This window comes from Coturnix japonica, chromosome 12 (assembly GCF_054131305.1).
Source record: "Coturnix japonica strain WE chromosome 12, WE-NBRP24, whole genome shotgun sequence".
NCBI lineage: Eukaryota > Metazoa > Chordata > Aves > Galliformes > Phasianidae > Coturnix > Coturnix japonica.
Genome location: NC_140674.1, coordinates 4,814,221 through 4,840,513, shown reverse-complemented (window position 1 = coordinate 4,840,513; position 26,293 = coordinate 4,814,221). Strand labels below are relative to the sequence as shown.

Here is a 26,293-nt window from a genome sequence, read left to right as displayed (position 1 = left end):
CTCCATCCCGCTTCACTGACCGTGAAATGCTTCGTCTGACTGCAGTGCTGCTCATAACCACAACTGCTGCACCTCCCTGCTTTCCAAAGGCACTTTGCTGCTGGGGCAGCTCTCTGCAGCAGGGAGCAAAGGGACTGTGAGCAAGGCTTGGTGCTGGGATGCAAAGCCTGCAGGATGGGGGACGTGGCCTTTGGTGCGGTTCTTTGCAGCTCCTGGGGTGGTGGTTGTGGCTCTGCTCCCTGTGTCTGCACAGCCACCCAGGCCCCTGCACTGGGTTGTGCTGATAGGATGCTCCTTGGGGATGTTAGCCCCGTGCACACAAGCACATCTATGTGGCTTTGGGATGAGGGGACACAGCGTGTCCCTCTGGTGAGGATTGCTGATGCCTTTAACTCTTCAGATGACCTAGTTCTTGCCTGCTGTGTTAAGCCCAGCTGCACTGAACTGGTCAGTGTGATTTATTATATACTAGTCTTGCCCTGACAGCCAAAGCCCCAGAGACTTACCCGGCATCTTGTTTGCATCCTGCCCTTGTACAGAGGTTAAGTCTTCTCCCAGGCTGCCTCAACAGCTGTTTGGTGGCAGAATTTGCACCTTTCTGCAGCAGAGATCATGGGAGCAGCCACTGAAGTGTGTTGGCAGACACCCCATGGCCTGGAGCCCCCCATTTTGCTGGGAGGGGAGTGTCTGGAGCAAGCACTGTGGCTTGTCACAGGGCTGGTGGCGGCTGCCGGAGTGCTGAGCGTGGCCTGGGGCCGCTCTGGCGCAGCTCCTTTTTTCTCAGCTCACAGCAGTCAGGCTGTTAATCCCCGCCAGAGCGCTCTGCCTACGTGCCGTGCCTGTCATACTTGGCTGGTGCTGCTGCTGCAGCTGCCAGGTGCCCTCTCTGCTACTGGGGCACCTCGTAGCATCTTTGTTAGTGGCCTTCCTTCCCCTCTGTGATGCTCAGGGCCCTGTTGAGTGAGATGGGCTCCCCATATCAGCATAGGGCAACCACTTTCCCCCCTCCCCAGTGCCTGGAGTAGCGCTGTGATCTGTGCCTGGGGTCCCCAGGGCAGGTATCACCAGGGAAGAGCTGCTGTTTCATTCATCCAGTTCAGCTGGTTCTCTGCACTCAGCTCTTGCAGGGATGATGAGCTCACTGTCTTTATCCGGAGCCTAAAATAAGCGCTGTAGCCAGCTAGGGGAATAGCACTGCTGCCCTTAAAATCAAAGGGGCCTCCACATTGGGGATAACTCAGTGGAAAAAAGAACAGCTCTGTCCAAACCCTACAAGTGTGACACGTCCCCATGATGGTGATGTTCGTCAGTCTGGCTCTGGGAGGAAGGAGTCCTGGGAAATGAGTTGTCTGGCATTGGCTGAGCGCAGCCAAAGCCAAGGAGTTTGGCAGCTACACCCTGAGAAACTGCGTGTAAACCACACGCGTCACCCTGACCCATCCGCTTTGAACGTCCCTCCAAGGTGGGAACCAAACCCTGGGAGATGCAGTTTTCCTCCAGGGTTGAGAGGTCTCCTGGCACAGGGACACAGACTTTGCGTATTCTGGATGGAGTCATGCAATGAGAGGCTGCCTGGGCTCCTTTTCTCCCAGGACCCCAACTTGGGGGGTGCACAGAGCAGGGAAACATCCCAGCGTTAGTTGGGCTCTGCAGCTCAGCTTTCTCACACCCCCTCCTTAGAGCAGCACAGGATGGTCCCCCCCATCCCAGTGCACACCCCATGGGGTCAAAGCCTCTGGTCCTCCTCCCTATGGGACCCTGCAATGACCACGCTGGTGACGCAGTGTTGGCTCCAGCAGGTTTTATCTCTAAGACACAAGCGACGCCGCGATGGTGAGACACGGTGGGGTCACAGAGCGGTGGTGAGATGATGGGCACGGCCCTGCTGGTGGCATTGAGGGCCACGTGGTGGTGGTGACAGCCAAGCATCATGCAGGGTGGCCGGGGACAGGGGGCTGCCAGGACCGGTGTCCTGTGCCTGCTCTGGCACAGCACCACAACCTCTTCCACTCCACTCCCCTCCCGTGTGGGGTCGTCAGCTAAAAGCAGCAATTGGTTTGGGCTATCAAGCCATGAAATAAGGAATCGGGAGTACCCCATCATTAAATAATAAACTAGAAGACGATGATTTCAGGGCCGGGCTGCATAGCCAAGCACAGGGAAGCCTCCATTCCCATATCTGCACAGTGACTGGCCCCAAGGAGCAGCAATTTCAGGCAGGGTCTGGGGAGGTTGCATCGGGGATGGCCACTAGAAGCCCTTCTCGATGCTGAGCGTGCGCCGGGTGACGTGCTCCATGGTCCCCGAGATGTACTCGGTCAGGCTGATCTGGTAGTTGGCCAACATCTTCAGCATCAGCCGCAGGTTCAGCCACCACTGCTCCTGGGGCAGCCGGTGCCTGTAAAACAGGACACGGCTCTCCAGCGGCCCTGGGCACAGTGGGCCTCGCCACTGAGTTTTGGGCAGCCTGGGGGAGCCGTGGACAGGGGACGGGCACTTACTCAAAATCAGTGACTTTCTTGAGCTCCGTCACAGGGCTGAAGGCCACCACCTTCTTCCTCAGCCCAATGACACAGGCAGAGTCGGCCGAGTTGGCGAACACGCGCCCTGTAGGGGACACAAAGTCATCAGCAGGGACAGCGGCAATGCTGCAACCAGCACCCCCAGCCCTGCGCTCACCTTTGCGGTATGACTCCTGCAGCTTCTCTGACATCCACAGCACAGCCTTCACACCCAGCTTGGTCCCATAGTTGCGGTCAAAGGGGGTCGGAGCTCCCCCCTAGGGACAGAGAAAAAGCTGAGGTCAAGCCCCTGTGGGACGAGGCCCAGTGCTGGTGGCCCTCCCGTCCCTGTACCTGCTGGAGATGGCCCAGGACATTGATCCTGCAGTCGAAGATGCCCTTGCCCTCAGAGGAGTAGAGGTTATACAGGAACTCAGTGGTGTAGTGCTCGTGGCACTTCTCGTTGCTGAGGGAGCAGAGAGAAGGGATGGGGTTACTCCTTCGTGGGCTGTCCCCAGGGGGTCCCGAGGGACATGGATATGATGAGAGGTGGTGGCCTCGAGTTGTACCAGGGTCAGGTTGGATGTTGGGGAACATTCCTTCTCAGACAGAGCAGCGAGGCGCTGCACAGCCGCACAGGGAGGTGGGGCAGCCACCATCCCTGGAGGTGTTCAGAGCCATGGAGATGTGGCACTGAGGGACGTGGGCACAGTGGGGCAGGCTGGGGTTGGACTTGGGGATCTCATAGATCTTTTCCAACCCTAATGATTCTATGACTTAGGACTCACCGCAGCACCAGCCCTCTCTGGATGTCTGTCTTCATTTTGTCCGTCAGGTGCTCCACGTTGGCCTGCAGGACAAACCCCAGCATGTCCCCAGCCTTCCTCACCCACCCCACATTCCCCCAACCCAACCAGATCTCATCCGCAGCTCTTCCCAATTCCATTTCCCACCATGTTTCCCCACTAAAACAGGGTATTGCTGGGATACCGAGGGCCGCTCACCTTCAGGTCATGGATGGTGAAAGGCTCTTCATACACATAGGCAGCATCGGCACCCACGGCGATGCCGGTGACGGTGGACAGATACCCACAGTAGCCTCCCATGGTCTCCACGATGAAGACGCGGCGCTTGGTGCCCGACGCCGACTGCTTGATGCGGTCACAGCTCTGTGCAGGGACAACGCTGGTCACAGGGCCATGTTCATACAGCGCGGTGCTCCCACCCCACCGCTGCCCCTCACCTCCATGGCTGCGTTGACGGCTGTGTCTGAGCCCAGACTGAAGTCGGTGCCGGGCACGTTGTTGCTGATGGTGGCGGGGATGACACACATGATGATGCAGAGCTCCTCGTATTGCCCACGGGCTTCCACCAGCTGCAGCACCCCCTCGTATGCCTGCAATGGGCACGGCCGTCAGCAGGGTCCCACATCACACCACCACCCGGGGCCAGGATGGTGTCAGTGCATCTCCATCAGGTGTGGGAGATGCACTGACACCAAAGGGCACTTCTACATTCAGCATTCCCTCATACCTCAAAGCCGCCAATGACCAGCAGAGCTTGGATGTTGAATTTCCTCACATTCTCCACGATCTTTTCCATACAAGTCTTGGGCAGAGTCCTGGAAGGGGGAAAGACCCTGCACTGAGGCCACTGAGAAGCCCAGAGCCCTACAGTGTCCCTTATGGCCATGGGCCACTCACCGCTTGGTGCCGAGCATGGACCCACCACGTCCCAGCCAGCCTGCCACGTCGTGCCAGCCCACCTCGCGGATCTGCAAGAAGCAGTGCTCAATTTTGGAGCCAGGGACCACCCCAGTCAGAGCCCTGTGGGGTGTTTGGTGCCCCCACACTCACCTGTCCCTTGGCCAAGCCCTCGAAGCCGTCGCTCACCGCATAGACGGTGTGGCCGTGGCAGATGCTGATGCGCACAGCTGAGCGCACGGCCGCATTCATACCGGCAGCGGGGGCCCCCACGTTCAGGATGGCCAGGCTGAAGGGGCTCTGTGGGGACAGCAGCCGTGTGGTGGGGATGGTGGCACGACCACCAGGAGGGGAACAGCACTGTCCTCCTTAGAATTGAGGGGACGATGGAGAGGACAGCTTGGCAGCCCGTCTTACCTTCTCCTGCGCTGGCTTCTGGTGTGCCAACATTTTATAGATGTTCCAGTTGTTCTCAAAGCTCCTGCAAGGACAGCAGTGGCTCTAGTGGAGAACCTCTGTTCCAGCAGGTCTCCCCAATCACCCCATCTGGTTCCCCCATGGTGGCTCACCTCCCGCGGAGCTGGATCGCCTCATCAAACCTCTTCTCATCCATGGCCTTCTGCACGTCCTTTGTCTTGGGGGAGAGACACCCGCATGTGGAGTGACAGCAGCGGGACACCCAACAGAGGTGCCACCAACCCCATGGAGGTGCCACCACCAGCTCCGCACCCGCCAGTGCCCCCATGCACTCACCACCTGGACACACTCCATCAGCGGCAGCCGCACCGACTGGTTCCCTGACAGGCTGACTACGCAGGCAGGAGTGTCCGGGGTGGCCTCCAGCAGCGCCATCACCGCCTCCATCCCCATCTTGCTGCTCTGTAGTGGATCAGGGGCACCCACTGGGTGATGACAAAGCCCTTCTCCCACCTCCTGTCCCCATCCCGCAGCCCTGGGCACTCACCAGCACACGGTCGAAGGCAGAGGGCGTCCCACCACGCTGCACATGGCCCAGCACAGTGACACGGGTGTCAAAGCCCAGGCGCTGCACCACCAGCTGAGGGACAGAGAGGCTGTCAGAGCAGGCAGGGCCTGGCTGTGGGGCAGGCAATGGGGTGAGCCTTACGTCTTTGACGTAGTTGGAGGAGATGGGTTTGCCGTTGCGATCGATGGCCCCCTCTGCAATGATGATGATGTTGAGCCGTGAGCCTCGGCTGCGGGTCTGGGGGAGCAAAGGGCACAGCAGCTCAGCCACAGTCTGTGCCAGCTGAGCGTGTTCTGGACACAGGCATCCTCCTTGTATCCCCACGGTAGGGATGGGTGCCTCACCTCCCCGAGCCGCTCACACATCAGGTCCTCCCAGCCGTCCTCTGGGGGGGATTCGGGGATGAAGAGCCAGTCAGCCCCTGAGGCCAGTCCAGACACCAGCGCCAGGTACCTGCAGAGAGTGGTGGTGGCACACAGGTGTCCCCAAGGGCCCAAAGTACCACAGAAAGCCCCCACTCCATCCAGTGTCCTCACCCGCAGTGGCGGCCCATCACTTCCAGCACGAATGTCCTCTGGTGGCTGCAAGGACAAGGTTTAGGGACATGGTCAATGGGCATGGTGGGGTCAGGTCAATGGTTGGATGATCTTAGAGGTCATTTCCAACCTTAATGATTCTGTGATAACCAAGGGATGAAGGTGGAGGAGGATGAGGAGGGTGGGAGCCGTGCAATGGCCAGGCCAAAATTCTCACCTCTGCGCCGTGGTGGTGATGGCGTCGATCACCTCCATGATGCGATGCAGCGCCGAGTCGGTGCCGATGGTCATGTCGGTGCCGCAGAAGTCGTTGTCGATGGAGCCCACCAGCCCCACCACGTTGAGCCGCCCGTTGGCCTTCGCCATCTCCTCACTGATCACCCCTGCGCCCGACGCTTCGTGTTGAGCTCTGGGGTCACCCCATGGGTACCCACCCCATCCCACAGCACCCACCTTCCCGCAGCAGCTCATCCACCAGCCCGGCCCACTCAGCACGGAAGATATCGGCCCCGGTCAGGCTCCCATCGCCGCCGATGACGCAGAGGTTGGTGATGCCGTGCACGATCAGGTTGTGTGCAGCACGCAGGCGGCCCTGCCGCGTGGTGAAGGCTTTGCAGCGGGCGCTGCCGATGACCGTACCGCCCTGCAGAGGGGGACAGTAAGTGGGGGGTTGGGGGGGAACGTGGCACGGCGGTTTGTCACCTGGGTTTTGCCCCCGGAGCGGCCCGGCGATGCTCACCAGCTGGATGATGTTGGACACGCTGAGCCAGGTGGCCTGTTTGATGTTGTCGCCGCCTTCCACCAGCCCCTCGTAGCCCTGCGGGGACACGGAGGTGACATCCCTGCGTGCCGTACCCGGGGGCGGGGCGGCTGGCGGGGGCGCGGGGCGGGCAGACCTCGTAGATGAGGAAGACCTTTGCTCCCACGTAGATGCCCATGCGGGTGACGGCGCGCACGGCGGCGTTCATGCCTGCGGAGGGGACACGTGGCACCGCGGGGACATCGCTGCGCCAGGGGCGGACCCGCCGCTCTCGGCGGGCCAACATCCCGATGTCACGCAGCCCCACGCTCCATGTCCCCGCGTCCTACACCCCGCATCCCACAGGCCCCCGCGCCATCGAGGACTCCGGACCCGCCGCACTCCCACAAGGCTCCCGTGTGTGGGTACCCGCCCCCCCGGCCGCCCCTCGGGCCTCACCCTGCGCGTCGCCGCCGCTGGTGAGCACGGCTATGGCCATGCCGGCCCCCGCCATCCGCAGCCGCTCCAGCTCCGCCGCCGCCATCGCTGCGCTGCCCGGCACCGGCGGCCCCACCCCCGCTGCCCACGCCCACCCCTATGGCCACACCCATAAGGTGGGGCCACGCCCCCACCCGTCGGGCAGGGCCGGACGGAGCCGTGCGATGCTCATATAACAATGATTGATTGATTGATTGCCGATAAGATCATTAACGATGCACAGCTCCATCCCACCCGCGGGGCTGTCGCCGTGTCCCCACCGCTCTGACACAGCCCCGTCCGGCAGCGAAATGGTGCGGGCGTCGTGGGTGAAGGAAATGGGAGAGACCTGGCCGGAGTCCCGGCATCCTCCTCCTCCTCCTCCTCCTGCCCGGCCCCACCTCCCCGGTCCCGCTTAACTGCGGCCGCGGGGCCGCCGCATCCCGTGTGTAACCGCCCCGCCATGCTGAGGCTGCTGCTGCTCTGCGGAGCCCTGAGCTGCGGGGCATCGAGCGACGGTGAGGGCTGCGGGGATGCGTGGGGACACGCGTGGAGGAGTGGGACGCCACGGGGCTGGAGGGTGAGATGGGGAGGGACAACAGGTGACATGGGTGTCTCCTTCCAGCCCCGCTTACCTTCACCATGCTGCAGTGGACGCAGGTGTCCGACGGCAGCTCCGTGTTTTGGGGTAACGCCACGCTGGGCGGGCGGCTCAGCCACCTCCTGGACAACCGCAACGTCACTCAGGTGCTGCCGCTGGAGCCGCCCGCTGCCTGGGCACGGCAACGGGACACGGTGAGCAGCTACCTGAGCTACTTCAGCGCCATAGTGCAGGTCTTCAGCAAGGAGAGGCCCCTCAACTGTGAGTGCTGCTGGGGGCCGTGGGGCTGTGCTGATGGGGGTGGCTGCTCGGGGACAGGGACCCAAGGAGCTGAGGGCAGCCCTTGGACTGAGGGTTTACCATGGGGTCACTGCTTGGAAGGGGGATGCTGAGGGTGAGGAGGTTGTGTCCGTGCATAGGGCGCTGCTGGGGCTGTGCTCTGACACCTCTCTCTACATCCCCTCTACTCATGTTCCTCCCCAGAGCTCGTTTTGCCTCCATTCATTTCTGCACCTGGTGCAATCTCTCTCACCCTGGGTCACCACTGCTCGCCCTGTCCCTTTGTCCACTCTATACTCCATGTGAGAGCCATGAGGAGCTCACTGAGCACAGGGCAGCTTCCAAATGGGAAGCCCCAGGGAGTCCAGGTGGTGCATAGAGCAGCTGGATCCTGACACCCTCCATCTCACAGACACCCAGCTCCTGCTCTGCCGCCTGGGCTGCTGCCTCTTCCCCAACGGCACAACCCGCAGCTTCTACGAGGTATCCCTCAATGGAACAGCCTTCCTCACCTTCCACGTCCCCAGCGCCACCTGGGAGCTCCGCTGGCCACGCAGGGACCCGGTGGCCACTTATGCCCGGCGAGAGCTGATGAAATACACTGAGACCACCCATAACCTACAGCACTTCCTCAACACCACCTGCGTGGACATCCTGCGGGCCCAGAGCCCTCAGACAGGTGTGTGCCAGGCACAGTGTGGTGCGGGGGGGTCCCCCTGCTCCCAACACCCATCCCATGGGAATTAGGGTGACGTACCGTTGTTGCTTCTTGCAGGGAAGCAGAGAGGCCGCTCGCACGCCCCGCTGGTGCTGGGTCTGATCCTGGGGGTCTCTGCGGTGGTTGGAATGGCTGTGGGCATCTTCTTGTGCACAGGAGGGAGCTGCTAGCGAAACCACGGCTGTCCTGTGTCACCCTGTGGGCACAGGGGGCCAACCCGGCATCACCCCGGGGGGACCCCAGCTGGGATGGTCCCCCTGCCCCAGGGATGGTGCTCACAGTGCACTGAGGCTTAACATGGAGCCACGCTTGGCCTGGATGCATGAAACGTGGAAAGCCAGAAGAAAGCCCCAAAGGGTGAAGAGGTCGGCATTCAGACCGTGATACATCACCACGCTGGTGTGGAAGGGAGTGGATGCCTGGAGGACAGATGTCACATCTGGGAAAGGACCCATTGGTGGCCATCCGTATCTGTGCTCAACAGCCCTGCTTAGGGCCTGGTGCAATAAAGCCCTTCTGCCCCCACACTTGTGCCACAGTTCCTTGCATAGGGGGGTCACACAGCATGCACTGAGCTTGCACGGCCTCAGGAGAGGCTGCAGGGCTCATGCTGCCTGATCTCACCCCGACTGCACACTGCTCAGTTTAGCTGCAGCAGCAATTTATTCCCCTGAGGCCAATTGGTGTCCTTTACTTTCCCTTTACATCCCCATGGTGCACTATAGACGGTTTCTCCCAGGCAGATTAAAGGGTTCATCGCTGTCACATATTGGAACAGGACCCCAAAAGCTGGGTGAACGAAGGGGAAGAAAGAGAACAAGGAGCAATGGCAACCCTGGGTGCTGACACCAGGGCAAGGCAGGCCTGTAGAAAGCACAGAGAAGGTCACAAACACCTTTTGGCAACAAGGAGGGGAAAGCAAGAACAGAAGTGGGATGGGAGATGACATAGCAACATCCACAACAGGGGATGAAGATCTCTCTCAAGAGACCACAGCTCATATCTGCTGGAGCTGCCAGGCAGCCCTGGCTGCCCTCCATCGTGCAGCCCCCCACCCTTCAGGGGGCTGCTCCAGCAGAGTGAAGCAGCAGCCAAATGTCCTGGGATCCAAAGCACCAATCGAGGCAAACATCAGCACTCAGCTGGGTGGGAGGCCAGCTGTGCTGTGCATATGGGGAGGGGGGGATGGGGTGAAATCAGAGGGCTGTGTTTGTGGCACAGGGCAGTACCACTGCATCTCCATCACAAGCACAGAGTTGCAGGGCAAGATTTTGCATCGTAGTTCCAAGAGGTTTTGCAACTCACAGGCCATTAGAAAGCAATCTGGTGGCTCTGATGGGTGGCAGCACAAGGAGTGGGGAAACTGTAGGGGGTCAGAAGGAGAGGGCTTGTTTTGTTTCTGTAACACATCAGCTTTAGACAGCTGGGGCTGCCTCTGCTCTTGGCAGCTCTAGAAAAGCCTTTTTCCCTGTCTGTAGGCCCTGGAAGAGCTCCAGGATGTGGCTGCTCTGCCAGCTCAGAGAAAAGGGCAACAGCTGGAGCCCTTGGGGCCCTACAGCCTTCCCTGGGCACCGCACCCAGAGCCACCCTGTCCCTGGATCACTTCCCTGACGGTGACCGACATCAACCTACACATGACACAAAGGGAAGGGCTATGGCACTCATCTGCACCCCTCCCAGCTCACAGATTCTTCTGCCCACCCCTCAAACTGCCTCATCATAGGGTCACCACTGCCAGCAGCACGCAGGGCCCAGCTGGCAGCCCAGCTCATGTGTAGAGAAGGGTGGGCCCCAGTTGTTGCTTAAGTGCTTGCCATCATCCCCCAGCTGGTAGCCGCTGCCAGGGTCAGTCCTGCAAGCCCTCAGCACAAGTGCCAATCCTCAGCTGTATCCTGTCAGCCACAGGGCCCTTTCCCTTTCGTCCTGGCTTTATCCACCCTGCAGTCCCCTGGGGGTTTTCACCCCCCCCCCCACAGCATCCCCTTAAGAGCAAACAATGCTTTTCTCTCATCATGCCAAACACTTTCCATCACTCATCCTGCTATTGCTGCCAGCTGAGATAAGGAGCCCAGCCTCTAACACTGTGTGTTGTTGCAGTGAGTAAGGTGATGCCCACGGGCAAGGACTGGGTTTCCCCTTCACCTCCACACAGATCCCATGGGTGTGCACACATAGCCTAGCAGTGATGTGCTCATCCTTTGGGGTGGAACTGCACTCACCCTATAGGGAGGTGCTGGGTGGGAGTGAGGGCTGTACGGCACCTTTGGGGTCACACCGCAGCATCACTCCTGCTCCCCTCACACAGGGTGTCCCTCCATCCTTCTGGCACCACATTTAGGTCTCCCTCACCCCAAACCGCTGCATCTTTTGCTCATCACCAGGACAAGAAGAAGAGTTTATCCTCAACATAAACACACTCTATGTGCTCAATGCCTGTGCTGCAATCATCAGCGCTGCTCAGGACTAAACAAGCTCTGTTCCTCTGAACTGTCCTCAAAGGTCACGTTGTGACAGCCCCAGATGCTTTCATCTGTGGAATTTCCAGTTTCCAGACATCCTTTTTAACCCTGCTGCTGCAGTGGGCTGAGCACACTTGCTCCATTCAGGGCAGTGCTGCACAGCCCTCCTAGAGCCAGGGACTTACGTTTTGGTATTGTTTTTGACTCACAGTGAGTTTGGGATCTTTGGAAGCACTGAGATCTTCATCCACCACACTGCCAGCATTACGCCTTTTACTTCTGTGTTTGCCTTCTCCTATAGGCAGAGGAGCCTCCTGCTGTCTGTCAGCCTCCTGCTGCCAGGGGTGAGCAGGCAGATCCCTGGAAATACTTAGTGACAGAAGAGGCAGGGCTGACACATCCCTCCCACACAGAGGATGCCCGGCTCCTATCAGTGCCCTCTTCTCTTTCCTAACACCTCCCAGGTCAGCATGCCTGGCCCAGCTGGAGGAAACAGGAGGCAAAAGCTGAGCTCTGTCCACAGTCAACACTGAGCACAGCGATGTGGCAAACAGAAGCTGTTGGGCAGTTATTGCACCTCCCTGCCAGCCACAGCTGGGCTGTCCCCTGGGTGGGACAAGCTTCTGTCTGAGTAAGCCATTCCCTTATGAGACCAAGTGAGCAGCTCAGCACTACAGCATGGGAGCAGAGCGGCTGCTATCCAAACACCACCTAAATATCATTTAAAAGAACACCAGTAAGGAACTGCCACTTCACCTTCCTTTCCTGTCCAGCCCCACACAAATTTAAACAGCTGGATTCTGGGCGCCTTCAGGACAGCAGCTCTCCCCTGGCAGCAGTCACCTCTCCCCTCCTATCTCCACTGCCTGGCTCTCCAAAATAGATATGTTTAGATACAGATAAGTACTTTAGAATAACAAGCTCTTCAGGGGAAAAAAAAACCAAGCCAGCCCACACAACCCTTCCAGAAAAGTTTCCATGGATGCTGCTGTTTGGGAACACTTTCACCCCTGCCTGTACTTGGTGAGGAAGGGACACTGTGCAAGCAGTTTAATAGGCTCTAGTGAGAAATAAGGCAGCAGCTGCTCTTGCCTGGCCAAAAGCATCAGGAACAAATCCCCCCTGGGGCCACATGGTTGCTAAGGACCCACATACCAAACACAAAAGCTCCTGTGTATGATCTCAAAACTGCAGCATCTTGTCTAGGGGGCTTTGCAGGCAGAAAACCTGTCTTGGAGTGACTAGATAACTGGGCAAGGTCATTGGGTCAGCAACTGTTGCTTCCCTCTCCTCAGAACATGTAGGTTGTCATAATGCTTTCTGGAAAAGCCATCCTATACCACGATTTCATCATCATCTACCTTTGATGAACACTGCTGGCCAGGGAAGCTGACCAGATAACCAGCAGTAGTACCCAGGCTGGCTGAGCAAGAAAGAACAGGTGGTCTTATCCATCTCTGATCAGTGAGGTTGCACATCTCCAAGAAGAATACATTCTCTCTGAGCCTATCCAGAGACAGCAGGATGCAGCAAGGGGGGAGTAACAAAGCACTTATGGTAGCAATGGAATCTTGACCTAGAGCTGAGGGAGCCTGTGGTTAGACTCTGGAAGAACATGCAACTTGGAGGTGATCAGAAGCATTCACTTTGTAAATCACAATCCTCTTCTAGGCAGGCAATAAAACCATTTGCTTTTTAAAACACACCCTTCTCAAAGTGGCAAGAGCTTCTCCAAAAACATGTTTCGAGGACAAGTGTCTTGATAAAAGAATTGAACGACATCCCTGCATCTGAACTGCTAATCCTTGCCTTGCACAAGGCTGTGTGAGATAAAGCAGTCCACGTGTGCTATGACTCACTCACGCTGGTTAAGCTTTACTGAGAGAGAGGACGCAGTATCTCACAGCCACCAATCACTGCAGAACCTGGGGATCACAGGGACAGACACATCTGAGGTCTGGACTTTCTGAGTGCTGGTCTTTCCTGGAGCCAACGCAGCCAAATCCCAAGTGGAACATTTGAACAATAACCTTGCAAGCACTAATGCATGCTGCTTCCTGGAAAGACAGAACAGAAACCCTGGGAGCTTGTCTGAAGGCAGGGACAGCAACAAATCCCAACTGCACACATACACTACACAGCAGGGGAAAGAAGGCAGCAGGAAGCCTGGTAGGATTTGAGTTTTTTTTCTGTTTTTCTTCTTGGATCATGTCTCAGTGAATTACCTGCACCACAAACAATGGAGCTGTTCTCTGTTGACTTGTGCTTTGCTCTCACACCGGCAAATACTGTGGCTTGGCAGCTATTGTTACTGTTCAGCACAGCACCGGCCTCTTAGAGCAGCACTGATCCACAATGGAAAGGGAAAAACATCCTACAGGAAGGAAAAGGATTAGCATGAAAAGGAAAAGCAGTGGCGGGCAGAAGTAGTTGCGTTCACAATACATGCCCTGCCTGCTGCTGGGGGTTGGGGTAGGAAGGGTTACATTACAGCCAAAATCTCACACGCAGAAGGTGAGACCTGGCTATAGTTTTCAGCTTTATCTCTGTACCAGCAGCACAGGGCATGTTGGTTGGGGTAGGAAGAAAGGCGGGCCACGCAGCTGTCAGCAAATAGACCCTTGTCTATTTACACTGACACAACAGGAACTAGTGCAGCCCTGACAGGTGTGTCTGTCTTTGAAATCTAAGGTTTCTTAATCAGAGCCAAGGGGAGAGGCGGGGCACAGAGCTGCCTACAGAGACCTGGAAACAGCAGGTCAAACAGGCTGATGCTCTAGGTAGCAGTCTCAGCCAGGATTAACACCTCAAGCTCTAATGAAGACTTAGAGGAAGACTGAGGGTTATGCACCCTGGGTTCCCTGAGCCCCATACTTTGCTCTGCCAAAACAAATATACAAAGGATCCAGCAGGAAACCTTCCCAGTGCTGCTGCTTCCACTGCGTCAGCTCCTGCTGCTGCTGGGTGGGACACGGCTGGACCATTGCAGCACAATGCCGCAGCTCTCCTCCTAACTCAGATCTGTGCTGCTTTAACTTGAAAGCAAAGGAAAACCCTTAACAACAAAAGCCAAAAAGCAACTTGCAGTTTCCTGCTGCCGCTCCCCTAGAAAGCACTTCCCAGTTCACAAGCAGATCTTATTCACTTCCCAGCTCAGGGAAGGAAGAATAAAGCAGCAGCAGCCATCCCACTTTGCAGCCCTAAGGAGCACGGGATGAAGATGCAGAGCAGCATCCTACACCACCAACTGACTCATCTCTCTCCCTGCCTGCATCCCTGTCACAGCAAAGCAGCACGAGGCTGACTGACGCAGGCACCTCTGGGAACCTTCTTAGCTACCACTCCCAAAGTTCTTGCAAATAACATGCAGAGACAAGCATTTCTGACAAGGATGCTTAAAGGAGCAGCGCCTCCATGACGGACATCAGAGCAGCACAGGTCTCTCCCTGATGAGTTGCTGGGCCCTTGGTACAATTAAAGCAACTATGGAGCTTTTGCTGGTGTTAGCAGCAGTAGTTTCATCCTTTGTGACAGCTCATAGCAAGACGATCACAAGTCCAATGACTTGCAGCTCTACCAGAGTAAGGGCTGCTGAAATACATAAGCAGGGAGTTTTTTTGCCATTCCAACTCAAACATCTTTATTTCTGCACTGTTACCTTCCCCATCCTCACAGAGGACGGAGCGCAGAAGGGAAGTAAACTTTGCCAGACAACTGTTGGTTACATTCAGGGACTAGGAAGAATAAGATCATGAAGAGTCACTGCCATTATTTTCCCCATAATCTCACGCTGAAAGTCCAAAGAGTCTCAGCTAAGCTGCTGCAACTCTGAATTTAAAACTGAGCATTGACTTTTGGGATAACAGACCTACTTTGTAGTAAGGAGAGCGCACAGGAGCTTTCAGAAACTCCTTCCCTTGCTTTCCCAGCCACACATGGGCCTAACATGTTCTGCAAAGACCCTCCTGCCAGCCCACCCCCAACAACACCTGCATGCCTGCCCAAGAAGCACTCACTCCAAAGCAACACCACACTCTGGACTCAGAGGGGAAGGGGAAGAAGATCTGGGATTTAAATCAAACCAAAAGAAGAAAAACCCAGAGATCAACATGGAGGACAAAACAGGAGAAGCTATGAAAATATGCTGAGATGGTCGAGAAAAGTCACATCAAAATATATTTAAAAACCAGGAATTCCAATCTGTGTGGAATTTAAAACTCCTTTTCCCACTTTTCTGTCTGCACAAGGAATTCTTGTTGTTCCGGGACATGGAACATGAAAAGCAGCACCCATTGTGTCCTGAAAAGGGTAGTCTTCCCCCCCTCCCAACTCATCTGAACAATTCCACCATTTACCAAAAAGAAATTATATATACCTTAACAACCACCCCACCCTCCCTGTTTTCCATTCTACAGCGGGCAGGAGGAAGAACTGCAAACAGAGATGACTTTTGATTAAAGTCCTTTTTTCCCCCCTCACCACCATCAATATCCCTGCAATCCGTTGTACACCTTCTGCACAGATCCTTGTTTCAACAGCTGTTTGAGACCTGCAAAAGAAATGAAAGCATTACCAATACAGCACAAACAGGAGGAAGACTCTGCAGTTGCTGTTTATTCCATTTACAGATCAGACATAGGGGCCCTATGGCACTAGCCTCAAGCTTGATCACACATTTCTGAATAACAGGAAAAAAAAACAGACACCAGAAACACCATTTAAACAACAAAGAAAATCTCCCCAAATTCAGGGGCACAGCAGCTTTACTCTGCTCCTTCAACATTCCCGCCAGCAGAAATAAGACTAAATAGGACCAAACAATAAGTCAATGCCTCCAGGGAGAAAAAGGGAGAAAATCTCCCTCACTACAAACTCAGAGCAGCACACCACCTCGAGATCCTCACAGACGGCTAAGGCTGAGTCCCAGAGCTGCTTTGCTATTGAAGTTGAGAACACGTTTGTCATCTTAAGTACAACTGCATCAAGAAGCAGCTTTATGAGCATTGCCAGAGTTGAATTCCAGTAGCTCAACTCATCTACTCAGCTCCCTTTACAGCCCTACAAAAATCCTTTAGCACTGAGTTTGGGAAAGCTATGTTTGGTTCCTCCTGAACTTGTCAGCTAAAGAAACTCACATGAATAACTACAGAAGAGAGGTTTTCACGCTCAGAAGTAGTAGCTGGGAATATTACTGACTGCTAGAATTAGTCCCTAGAGAGTAAGCTTGTTTCTCTTACTTGCATCTGCAGACTTGATAGTACCCTACTGAAAGCCTGCATTTATGTTTCGAAAGCCACTGTGTTACGAAGGGGTCTAAAGGAGCATCACTAGGTTGGATTCAGTGCCATCCTCCCCACTTCTGGAAAGCCATTCATAAAACATTTCAAAGAATTGATGACCTGATGTCCTGTCAGCACTCAGGTTTTACCAGAGCCGGATAAGAGAACAGGAAGGCGAGTCAGCACTGAAACCATAGCAGCTAATCTAGTGGGGTCAGCATGGCCAGAAAAAGACTAGCAGGTCTTTACTGCTACTTAAGGGTCAAGCCTGAACAAAAGAAGCAGGCTGTCAAGAATCTACATGATGCACTTTTTCCTGAGGTAGAATCAACGGGGACTCCCTCTTCAACAGCAGCCAGGACTCCCAGCCCTGGTCATGGGATAGCCCTGCTCTGATCAGCACCAGAAAGGATCACACAGGCAGGATCTGAGATGGTGAGATTGAACTCCTCACATCATGGGTAACTTCCAAATTATAAGAACAGCAATAATAAAACCCCACTAAGTTGCTTTAAACCCAACTAAATTCTGCTACTGGGTATCTCCAAAACAGCATCAGCTTCACAATAACAAGCACTGGCAGCTGGCTTGCAGCTCAACATGACAGGATTTGTCCTGCCTCAGATCAGCCTGCTGGACTGAGGCCAGAGTCCTGGTGAAAAGTCCTGGGCTGGATGCTGACATTTGTAGAACAGATCAGATTAGGCTGCCTAGAAAATACCTCAGTAGTTATCAGCTTTAAGCAAGGCACGTATGAAGGGAGAAGCACAACCAGTTATTAAAATCAACTGACTTACCACAGAACAACCCCCCTAACTTTCGGGCATGCAAGTCATTCAGAAAAAACTAGTTTAAGAGATTATGTGCCTCCCTGCAACCTTTGCCCTGCTTGTCTATCTTAAACAATTCTGACTACAGGGACTACTGTGACTTTAGCCCCATCGGAATACTGGAAAACAGTCCTGGAAAGAACTGGAAGTAGGAGGCTGGCAGCCACTTCCTGGCTAATGTGCGAGTAGATGTGCCTTCTGGCAATGCAGCCTCTCGAAAGGAAGGACGTAACTGAAGAAAGGTGAGTTCCAGTAACCCTGAAAAGCATGGCATTAGTACTACTTTTGTACCTTGTTTCCTGCTGGCTAGCCCTTAAGCATCTGCATGCTGGCCTGAAAGATAACCTCATTAGCTCACAGGAAATGTTAGTATTTATCCCCAGTGTTGAAGGCTTGGTTTTGACAGCCAGGAATCTTGATATTTGGTTCTAATGTGCTCTTAGATATTTAACGGAGCCAGCTTAAAGTTCTTCCTGACATCACGAGCTGGTGACAGGTCACAGCACAACTTGGGCGCTGCTGCCTGCTCCTGCTTACTGAGCACTGAGGCTAAAACACGGAGAATAAACAAACCCCAGCAGTAATGGATTACGGACAAGAGATATAGTCACTTCTGATCAACATGCAATAAATTCCCTGATACCACCCAGACAGAGAAGAGCCTGTTGTTTCTCTGATTCCAGAGCATCAGCATCATGTTCTCAGTGTCTTCTGCCTGCCCCAGGAGCCATCCATATGGTTTTGAGATAAGAAATTAGGAACAGTGCCAACAATAAGAAAAAGGGATGTTTTGAATGCCAAGGCCTACACTCTTCCTCTGAGTGTACGCACTGAACTGCTGTCACACACCATGAACAGACCTATTCCCTCATAAAACTCCGTAAATCCCTACATGTTTGGAGATACTCTAGCACACAAGAATGCATCTGACTGCTTACCCAGTCACCTTCCCCTAGGAAGGGTGGGATTGCTTCAGCAAAGTATGAAACACCCAAAGGCCCTGTGCTTGAACACGCTCATGTCTGTACCACCACCTCCTAGGCATGCTTGCTAGCAGTTCTGACAGTCACACAGGACTCTGTCATTGCTTCTAGCCCACAGTCTTCTCTCAAACTGAGAGCAGCAGACTGAAAAAAAATCTCAGTTCCAACTGAGAGGTGCTGCTGCCATGTGCAGCATTGAGAAGAGCAGCACAGTGTGGAAGGAAAAGGCCTTAAACTGATACAGACACAGACACCCCAGCCTGGATAGCTGTAGAAAGGCTGCAAGAGAATATGCCGCAGATGACTGGTCAACCCAGAGCTGTATCTCCAAGTAGTAGCTCACACAGCAATGTCAACACAGCAGGAAGTGATGAAAAGAGACCACACAGGGCTTGGCTGCCCTCTACACACTTGAGGAGCGCAGGAAAGCTACACATTTGCTTCCCCCTAGCAGGACAGCTGCCAGAATCAACTAAAACAGCACATTCAGGGTGATCGTACCTTCTTCTGACCAGCAGAAAGAAGCTGGGGAGCAGGATTTTTTTTTCTGTAGGAGAGCTGCACTGGTATGTGCAGGAACTTCTTTGCCCCACAGCAGAGGATGGGGCTCCTTGACACCTACTCTGATGCCTTGAGCAGAGCAGGAGAACCCACTGCAAAAGCTGACAAAGCAGAGATCAATTTCCATCTCGGAGCATAGTATTTAGCCTCCTGACAGTGTTAGGAGTTCTACACTTCTTACTCAAGAGCTTCCATTTTGGCACTGATGCTGATCTCTCCCACAAAACAGGTGTGTGTGTGTCTTCACTGCGCACTTCCTTCCTACACACACATGAAGCACTTATGGTAGAGGGAGATGTAGGGAGGCACAGACCTCACCCACTGCTGTACAACACTGTTCACCCTTGACTGTAGAAGGATTTTCACAAATCTGGAGTATCCAAGTAGAAATCTTGTGATCTTATTCCAGGAAAGGCCAATCAGATAGGGGCTAAGCCCAGTAAGTCCCTCAGTTCAGACATATGGCCAGCTACAAAACACAGCACTGCTAACTGTGCCAAGTGAAACAACCAAGTGCAACATCTTCACCTAATCCTGTTCCCTACAAATGCAGCAGCCAAGCTTGCAGCCTTCAAAAGAAAATGATAGTTATTCACAGGGCACTTGGCCAACCATATTATGCTATTCGAGGGGTAAATGGTAATGAAAGTCTTTCCTGATCACTACAGGCCGGCGGTGCCATTACACCAACTTCTTACCAGCTTCTGTGAGAGATCTGTGCAGCCCAAAGCCATAACAGAGCTTTGTAACACCCACCTTCTCGCTGTTCGCTGGTCAACTGCTCTTTGGGGAACTCCACATCAAATGTTATTATTAGTGAGCCTTTGATATTGTTGTTATCGAAATTTGGAAGACCTTCTCCTTTCTTCCACAGTTTGGCCCCAGGTTTAGTAATTTTATCCCGAGCCACATGAACCTGGAGACAAAAGAAATTTGAGAACATTACTTTTGTTCTATGAATACATCCCAGTACCTTGAATGTCCTCCGCAGCCCACTGAAAAGCTTCAACTGACACTGATTCCTTGCCAAAGCCCACGATATTCAAGGGAACAGGCAGCATTACTGCCAGGATACTGAAGACAACACATGCAGTTGCTACTCTGATGGGCTGGAACCTTGATCCTCATCATTCACTCCTTGTACCAAGCCTGTTTTGACTCTGGATAAATTGGTCTGGAGGTCTCTAGAAAAGCCAACCAGAAAAGGCCAGCAGGTAGATTTTATTTATTTAGAGCAAGAAAGCAAATCTTTTCCTCACCTTGTGCCCATCCAAGTGGGCTATATCCATTTCAAAGCCTGTAAGTGCCTCGACCAGCGAGATTGTCACGTTTGTGTATAAGTCATCTCCTCTTCTTTCAAAGACTGGGTGCCTGCGGAAATAAGAGATTGTAGCTTTCCTCCTTTTCCCATGGAAAAGGAGATTCTCCAGCTTCCTCCCATCCATTTGTGAAAAGAGATTGGAGACTTCACATAAACCAGAGAGGAAGTCAAGAATGAATGAAACTTAGCTTTGTTTTCCTGTGTGCAAAGCATCCTACTTATAGCCTTTCTATTTCCAGAGCAGTGAGTGGTAAGGAGTGTCAAGTTGTGACTCATCCAGTCTTTCCTTGCAGCACATTTTCTTACAATAGGGAAATAGTATGTTTATGGAAAAAGGAGATATCACATGATTCAGGCAGGGACTAATCTATGCCAGAATTTAAGGGAAACAGAAGTGGAATACCACTGCAGCATCGTGACAGCAGTGAATCTCTAGAATCCTCAGGATTGAACATCCTGCACTGTCCCAAATACCTGAGCCCTGATTGTACTGAAGGATAAACTAGACACAAGCCAAGCAGGCAACACTAGCCAGAAAACTGTTTGCAAGTTTCCTTGAGAGTAACTAGAAAGAGTGGTCTAACAAGGCCAGTCACTTACTTGAGAACCTTTATTCGGAAACGCAAATCACCTGGCTCCCCATCCACATGGGGTTCCCCTGTGAAGGAAGAAGAGCTGTTTATCCAGCCAGAAACAGCTAAAGAAACAAGCAGCATATTAAACACAATAGAGATTTGCAGCTCATATGTCAAAGGGAAAAAACAACAACCAGTTGTTTCTCTTGTGACTAAAACCCTGCTGACATGTATTTCTTTTACTAAACAGTTTAGGATTTTCAGAGTGCTACTTCAAATTCACCCCTCTCTGCTGTTCTGAAGACCTGCCCGCACAGTAATGAGAACCATCCTTTAATAAATAAAGGACATAAACTCCTTCTATAAGAGGGATTCCTTCACATATTGGAGTCTGGAGCAAATGTTCTTTAATGTTTCTTAACAAAGGGAGAGAATCTCAAGAGTGTTACCCAAACTTGCAAAGACCGGGCTGCTGGATTTGAGCAGCACACTCTGGATGCAGAACTTCACATAACGTGTCCTGAACATTTACCTAAAGCAGAGCTGGGACACTTTCACACTGCCATAAAGATCAGCCTTGTATTAGAGAAAAGAAGCAAGTCATAAGCTGGGCACTGCCCGTATACATACCCTCACCAATGAAGGGATATTCCATACCGTCCCTCACACCTGGCTCTATTTCCACTTCTAGTGTTCGCTCTTCATTCACAAGCCTGCAAGGGGGAATATGCAAGCACAGTTTTCAGCATTAGGTGGTAGCATTTGCTTTGTTACTGGAAAATGAGAACACCCCTACAAATGACACATTCCTTGCTTACACTTAGAGCTGGAAGCCAAATGCTGCCCTTCTCACTTATTTACAAATTGAGCAAGTTCTTCGTCTAATAGATCTACTCATTTCTACTTTAATAATTAAGACTGTCTTCTTGGAAACGAGAAACCCGTGTTAAGTGCTTTGATATTCCCCAGATATTCCTGGTTGTACAGACACTCTTCTCCCTCTAGTGGCAGGTTTTTGAATTAACAGCATATAGCACTGAAGAGCACAACTCACTTGACATTGGGACATTCATCGCAAACAACTTCTTGAGTCATCTGGAAACGCCCAGGGCCCAGCTGTGTGGTCCTCATCTCCTGCCGGCAATTGCATTTCCGTTTGCCAGGTGCCTGTCTTGCCACTGGCTTGTTCCTGACAACCTGCAACCAAGAGGAAGAGGCTGACACCAGCACACACGCCAGCACCCCAGGTCTTGATCACACAATCTGAATGCAGCAGCCAATCCAGTCATCTGAAACTTGGTTACATTGGAGAGACCAACAGGCCAGCAAACTTACTTCTACGAAGTTTCCTGAATACACCTCCTCCAGTGTAACCTCCAGGTCCACAATGATGTCACTGCCCCGAGGGATGTTCCTGTCTTGTTGGCGAGGGCTACCTCCAAACATGAATCCAAAGTCCCCAAAAAAGCTGGAGAGAAACACACCAGTTAGTTCTGGAAGGAATTCTGGCCAAGAAGCCAGCCACCTAAGGCAGGACCAACGGGTGACTGAAAGAGATTTCTCTGCTTAGGAAAACCAAGCTGTTTACGTGGGAAGACAACGCTGGTTTCAATTCACTGATCTTGGAGATGGGACCAAGACAAGACACACAAGAACAACACGTGGAATATGTGTGCATTTCTTCATAACCTTAACTGTCACTGCCTCCTGACTAGGTGCGAGGTCTTAACACTGAACTGACCTGCATCAAATTCACGCACAAGCATCACAGAATTAAAGCTCTGACTGTGAAATAACTCAAACTGGTAAAACCTCCTTACTGTGAGAAGATGTCTCCATGGGAACTCTGGTGCCCATCCTTCAACCCCTCCTCGCCATACGCATCGTACTGTTTCCTCTTCTCCTCATCTGACAGCACCTGGCAAGAGGACACAGAAGGACAAGGTGTTCACCCACAGGGCACCTGGATGCTTACACAAAGCTCAAAGAGGAGCCTTGTCAGAGCTCTTAGCTGGGGGGCAAGTAGAAGTGCATTACAGCACAAAAGCATTGGCTGGAACTTGCCTGCTGTGCTTGGAAATTAAACATTTCTTGTGTTGTTTAACCTCATAAAAGTTAGAATTAATATATTAAAATGGCAGATGCAACACAGAGAATATTAAAAATATATTGAGTTTACTCTGAATGAGTTGAGAGAGACTCAGAAGGGGATAATAACTCAAAATCAAGTCTTACAAAGCAGGAACTGCTCCTCTGTGAAAAGAAGAAAATCACGTAACATGTAATAGAGCCCTGGTTTCTCAGTTCTTTAAGCACGTGGAATTCATTTATCTGACGCATACTTCATAATTATTAGCAGTGACAGCAAGTTTGCCTACCAAGCTGAACCTGCTGAGTACAATAACTCCACACCAACTTCAACACTGACTCAGTTCCTATGGGCAGCAAAATTCAGGAGCAGTCTCAGTCCTGAGGTAGAACAGTGCATCCCAATAGACAGCACTCAAGGTCACAAAGCTTCAGTTTTAATTCCTAGGTATTATCTTTGCTTTTATTCTCCACTCCACAGATTTCCAGCCAGATTTTGCCTTCCTTCCCTTTCCTGGCCCAATGGCTATTTTTTGGAAGGCTGAAGTTGCCAGGTTAGATTTCAGAGAGGAATGGAAACAGCTGGAGAAAAGCTGGTTTAATGATGAAAGGCAGCCTCCAATTGTAGGTAATGATAAATGCCAGCAGCAAGAGAGGTTAGAAGAAAAACTAAACAGTGACTTGAAGTACTGGCTTCACCTTTCCAGGACTAAAGGTTAAGAGCTCAGCTCTCCCTGTGCCACCTAAGATATGCAACACAACACCCACCTGAGAAAACTGGATTAAGTTCCACAGTCCATTAATAGACTACTAACAATGTTACAAGAAAGAAAGGAATAAAGAATACAAAATATTTGCTTTTCCATTCACTTTGCTTCCTTAGCAGGCTTCTGGAGGTTCAAGAACACAGCACTCCAAATACTGTATAGAGTTCTTGCCCATGTTAGGTTGCCTCAAAAGCAATGCAATTCAGCAGATAAGCTGAAAACCAAAACCAAGATGAACTCCAGCCCCCAAACCACCCTGACACTAACAGGTGCTACGTGAAGAAGCCTCTTAGCAAAAGAACTCCAGGTTTTATGCTGAAGAAATCAGGCTCTGTATTTTAGTAGCACTTTGGCAAGGGAAAGGAAGGTAGATTGTCACCACTCAATTTTTGCTGCCTCTGCCACTACGTCCTATACTGTTTTATGATTTTACAGCTGCTTCTTCCCTATTATTTTGCTGTAGGAAAGACCCTTTCAACTGCTTCTGTGGCTAAGACATAAACTGGAACCCTGAGAACACATAAACGCTCTCTGTGCATTAAGTGCTGTCAAGTACGACAAGGCCCCAGCTCACATAAACTACACCAAGCCCACAGCTTTGAAGCATGAATCAGCCTTCAAATCAAAGACGGTAAATTCCGCATCTCCCACCAAAGAATTCTTTATACTCACCAACTCTGCTGTGAGACTAAGTTAACTTATTTAAGAATAGAAGTCTGAACTAAAAGGAACTGTATGACACACACAAAAAAGTTAAAGTCTTTCTTCTGAATACATTCAAGCTGCTTCTCACCTCACTTCCTCAGTCATTTTATAGTTACATGCCAGAAGAAGGAAGCAGCATAAGGGACAGCAGCAGGAACCTATGGCCACAGGTTCAGCTACAGCATCAGCCCAGGTAGGAAGATAATCTCTTTTACTCCTAAAGATAACAATGGGATACAGATTGTCCTATGGCCTGGCTCCTCAAAGCTAGCACAAACCTCCTACCTAAACTGACAGCTCTTCCTCAGGAGCTTTCCTCTGTTCTATGAGGAGAAGCAGGAAGAAACCAGCAGAAGGGCCCAGGTTCTTTGCAGTGGTGTGCAGTGACAGGACAAGGGGCAACGGGCAAAAACTGAAACACAAAGCTCCATACAATCACAAGGAATAATCAATCTCTATGCTGTTGAGGGTGACAGAGCACTGGAACAAGCTGCTCACATTGGTTGTGCAGTCTCCTTCCTTCTCTAGATGCGTTCAGAACCCACCTGGATGCTTTCTTGTGCAATCTACTATAGGGAACCTACTTTAGCAGGTCTGTTAACTAGATGGGACCCAAAGTTCCTTTTAACCTCTATGATTCTGAGATGGGAAGCAAAAGGACAGAGGACACGAAGGAAACACAGCCCACCATCCACAGCAGAGGAAAAAAACAGATTTCTTACAAGCGTTGAGTAATAAAACAGTTTATATGTGATTTATGCAGTGTGTGATGCTAGAAATATAAATTATTACTTAAATGCTATGCCTTAGGATAGATATAACAGAATTCATTAAGCATATGGGGCTTCAGCAATGACTTTTCACCCTTCAACATGTTTACTAGAAGGCAACCAACAGCCTTTCACTTCCTACCAGCCAAAACTTACAGTCACGCTCTACACATACAAACAAATGAGTTCCTGTGCCAACACTCACAGCTGATGCATTCCCTTTTTGTACTCAAACAACTATTAATAAGATCAAACAGCTCGAGCTCCACACACCCCCAGCAAGGTGAACTGCTGCCCTTTATTGCCCTCAAACAAGCGGACTTCCCAGGTCAGCCTGGCAGCCTCTCTGCTTTGTTATCAGGCATCACACCTGAAATTCAACACAGCGTTTAACAGGTGAGAAGGGATGACAGCAGCACCCTATAGAGAATCATTTATGTGGGAATTCGTCCCCGAGTCTTGACCTTATTGCAGCCTTTCAATACCTGAAGGGAACTTACTCCCAGGATGGGAGTAAACTCTTGGAAAGGGCTGACAATAGCAGGACACGGGGAAATGGTTTTAAGTTAAAAGAGGGAAGATTTAGGTTGGATGTTAGGGGGAAGTTCTTCACTAGGAGAGTGGTTAGGCCCTGGAACAGGCTGCCCAGGGAGGTTGTGGATGCCCCGTCCTTGGAGGTGTTCAAGACCAGGTTGGACGGGGCCCTGGGCAACCTGATCTAGTAAAGGTGTATGTTTGGTGGCCCTGCCAGGCAGGGGGTTGGAACTACATGATCCTTGAAGTCCCTTCCAACCCGGGTCATTCTGTGATTCTGTGACAGCTGTTCTGGACCTACACATTGCCCTGACAGCCAAAGGACGGTGCCTCAACGCCTGGTCCAGCCCGTTGTACCACTCGGTTCCCTCCTGAGCCCCCTTCCCCGCCCACAGCCCATCCCCACCTCATAGGCAGCCCCCAGGTCCTGGAACTTCTCCTGTGCCCGCGGGTCGTCGGGGTTCCTGTCGGGGTGCAGCTGCAGCGCCAGTTTGCGGTACGCCTTCTTGATGTCCTTCACGGAGGCGCCTCGGGACACCCCCAGGATCTTATAGAAATCCCTCCTGAGGGGCGAGACAAGAGAGAAGGCCCCGTCAGCTGGGCCGGGCCGTGCGCTGTGGAGCCGCAGGCCTATAGGAAGGAGGGAGGGGATAAGGGAAGAACAGCCCCCCGGGAGCACTCACCCGGCGGCGGCCTCCCCGCAGAGGCAGAGCAGGAGCAGACACACTCGGCCGAGCCAGCCGGGGGCCATGGCCGGGCCGACAGGAGCCCGCCGCCCGCAGCCCGTCCCTCACACACGAAGCCGGCGCCCGGCCGCAGCCGCCAGCCAATGAGAGAGCGACCCAACCATAGCCGCCAGCCATTGGGGAGCGGCCCGGCCCC

The 26,293-nt window shown here is 52.6% G+C and overlaps 3 protein-coding genes across 3 annotated transcripts; 1 reads left to right on the top strand and 2 right to left on the bottom strand.

Moving 5' to 3' along the window:
* Nucleotides 1–1,786: 1,786 nt before the first annotated feature.
* PFKL (phosphofructokinase, liver type) lies at nucleotides 1,787–7,027 on the bottom strand. The gene is made up of 22 exons (XM_015871100.3): nucleotides 6,924–7,027; nucleotides 6,622–6,695; nucleotides 6,465–6,542; nucleotides 6,179–6,368; nucleotides 5,943–6,108; nucleotides 5,726–5,770; nucleotides 5,534–5,642; nucleotides 5,331–5,426; nucleotides 5,169–5,261; nucleotides 4,958–5,083; nucleotides 4,774–4,838; nucleotides 4,622–4,685; nucleotides 4,358–4,504; nucleotides 4,205–4,275; nucleotides 4,035–4,122; nucleotides 3,745–3,897; nucleotides 3,506–3,670; nucleotides 3,290–3,351; nucleotides 2,856–2,967; nucleotides 2,680–2,779; nucleotides 2,502–2,607; nucleotides 1,787–2,398 (listed from the first exon to the last, which is right to left on the bottom strand). Exons 1-22 carry the CDS (start codon nucleotides 7,006–7,008, stop codon nucleotides 2,251–2,253), a joined length of 2,343 nt encoding a protein of 780 aa, XP_015726586.2. The 5' UTR covers nucleotides 7,009–7,027; the 3' UTR covers nucleotides 1,787–2,250.
* Nucleotides 7,028–7,386: 359 nt separating this feature from the next.
* On the top strand, nucleotides 7,387–9,064 carry PROCR (protein C receptor). The gene is made up of 4 exons (XM_015871093.3): nucleotides 7,387–7,459; nucleotides 7,567–7,803; nucleotides 8,234–8,500; nucleotides 8,597–9,064. The coding sequence occupies exons 1-4, from the start codon at nucleotides 7,405–7,407 to the stop codon at nucleotides 8,707–8,709; spliced, it is 672 nt and encodes a 223-aa protein (XP_015726579.2). The 5' UTR covers nucleotides 7,387–7,404; the 3' UTR covers nucleotides 8,710–9,064.
* A 6,092-nt stretch (nucleotides 9,065–15,156) lies between these two features.
* On the bottom strand, nucleotides 15,157–26,232 carry DNAJB11 (DnaJ heat shock protein family (Hsp40) member B11). The gene is made up of 10 exons (XM_015871092.3): nucleotides 26,095–26,232; nucleotides 25,818–25,974; nucleotides 22,368–22,465; nucleotides 21,883–22,015; nucleotides 21,602–21,744; nucleotides 21,178–21,260; nucleotides 20,573–20,630; nucleotides 19,911–20,022; nucleotides 19,408–19,567; nucleotides 15,157–15,547 (listed from the first exon to the last, which is right to left on the bottom strand). The coding sequence occupies exons 1-10, from the start codon at nucleotides 26,160–26,162 to the stop codon at nucleotides 15,483–15,485; spliced, it is 1,077 nt and encodes a 358-aa protein (XP_015726578.1). The 5' UTR covers nucleotides 26,163–26,232; the 3' UTR covers nucleotides 15,157–15,482.
* Between the last annotated feature and the right edge of the window lie 61 nt (nucleotides 26,233–26,293).

Coding starts and splice junctions, on each gene's coding strand:
- PFKL (XM_015871100.3), bottom strand. CDS start 7,008: ATGGCGGCGGCGGAGCTGGAGCGGCTGCGGATGGCGGGGGCCGGCATG. Junction 4,686..4,773: donor GCGATCCAGCTCCGCGGGAG/GTGAGCCACCAT, acceptor CTGTCCTTGCAG/GAGCTTTGAGAACAACTGGA. Junction 2,399..2,501: donor AAGAAAGTCACTGATTTTGA/GTAAGTGCCCGT, acceptor CCTGTTTTACAG/GCACCGGCTGCCCCAGGAGC.
- PROCR (XM_015871093.3), top strand. CDS start 7,405: ATGCTGAGGCTGCTGCTGCTCTGCGGAGCCCTGAGCTGCGGGGCATCG. Junction 7,460..7,566: donor CTGCGGGGCATCGAGCGACG/GTGAGGGCTGCG, acceptor GTCTCCTTCCAG/CCCCGCTTACCTTCACCATG. Junction 7,804..8,233: donor CAAGGAGAGGCCCCTCAACT/GTGAGTGCTGCT, acceptor TCCATCTCACAG/ACACCCAGCTCCTGCTCTGC.
- DNAJB11 (XM_015871092.3), bottom strand. CDS start 26,162: ATGGCCCCCGGCTGGCTCGGCCGAGTGTGTCTGCTCCTGCTCTGCCTC. Junction 22,466..25,817: donor ACCTGGGGGCTGCCTATGAG/GTGGGGATGGGC, acceptor TCCTCTTGCCAG/GTGCTGTCAGATGAGGAGAA. Junction 20,631..21,177: donor ATATCCCTTCATTGGTGAGG/GTATGTATACGG, acceptor CTTCCTTCACAG/GGGAACCCCATGTGGATGGG.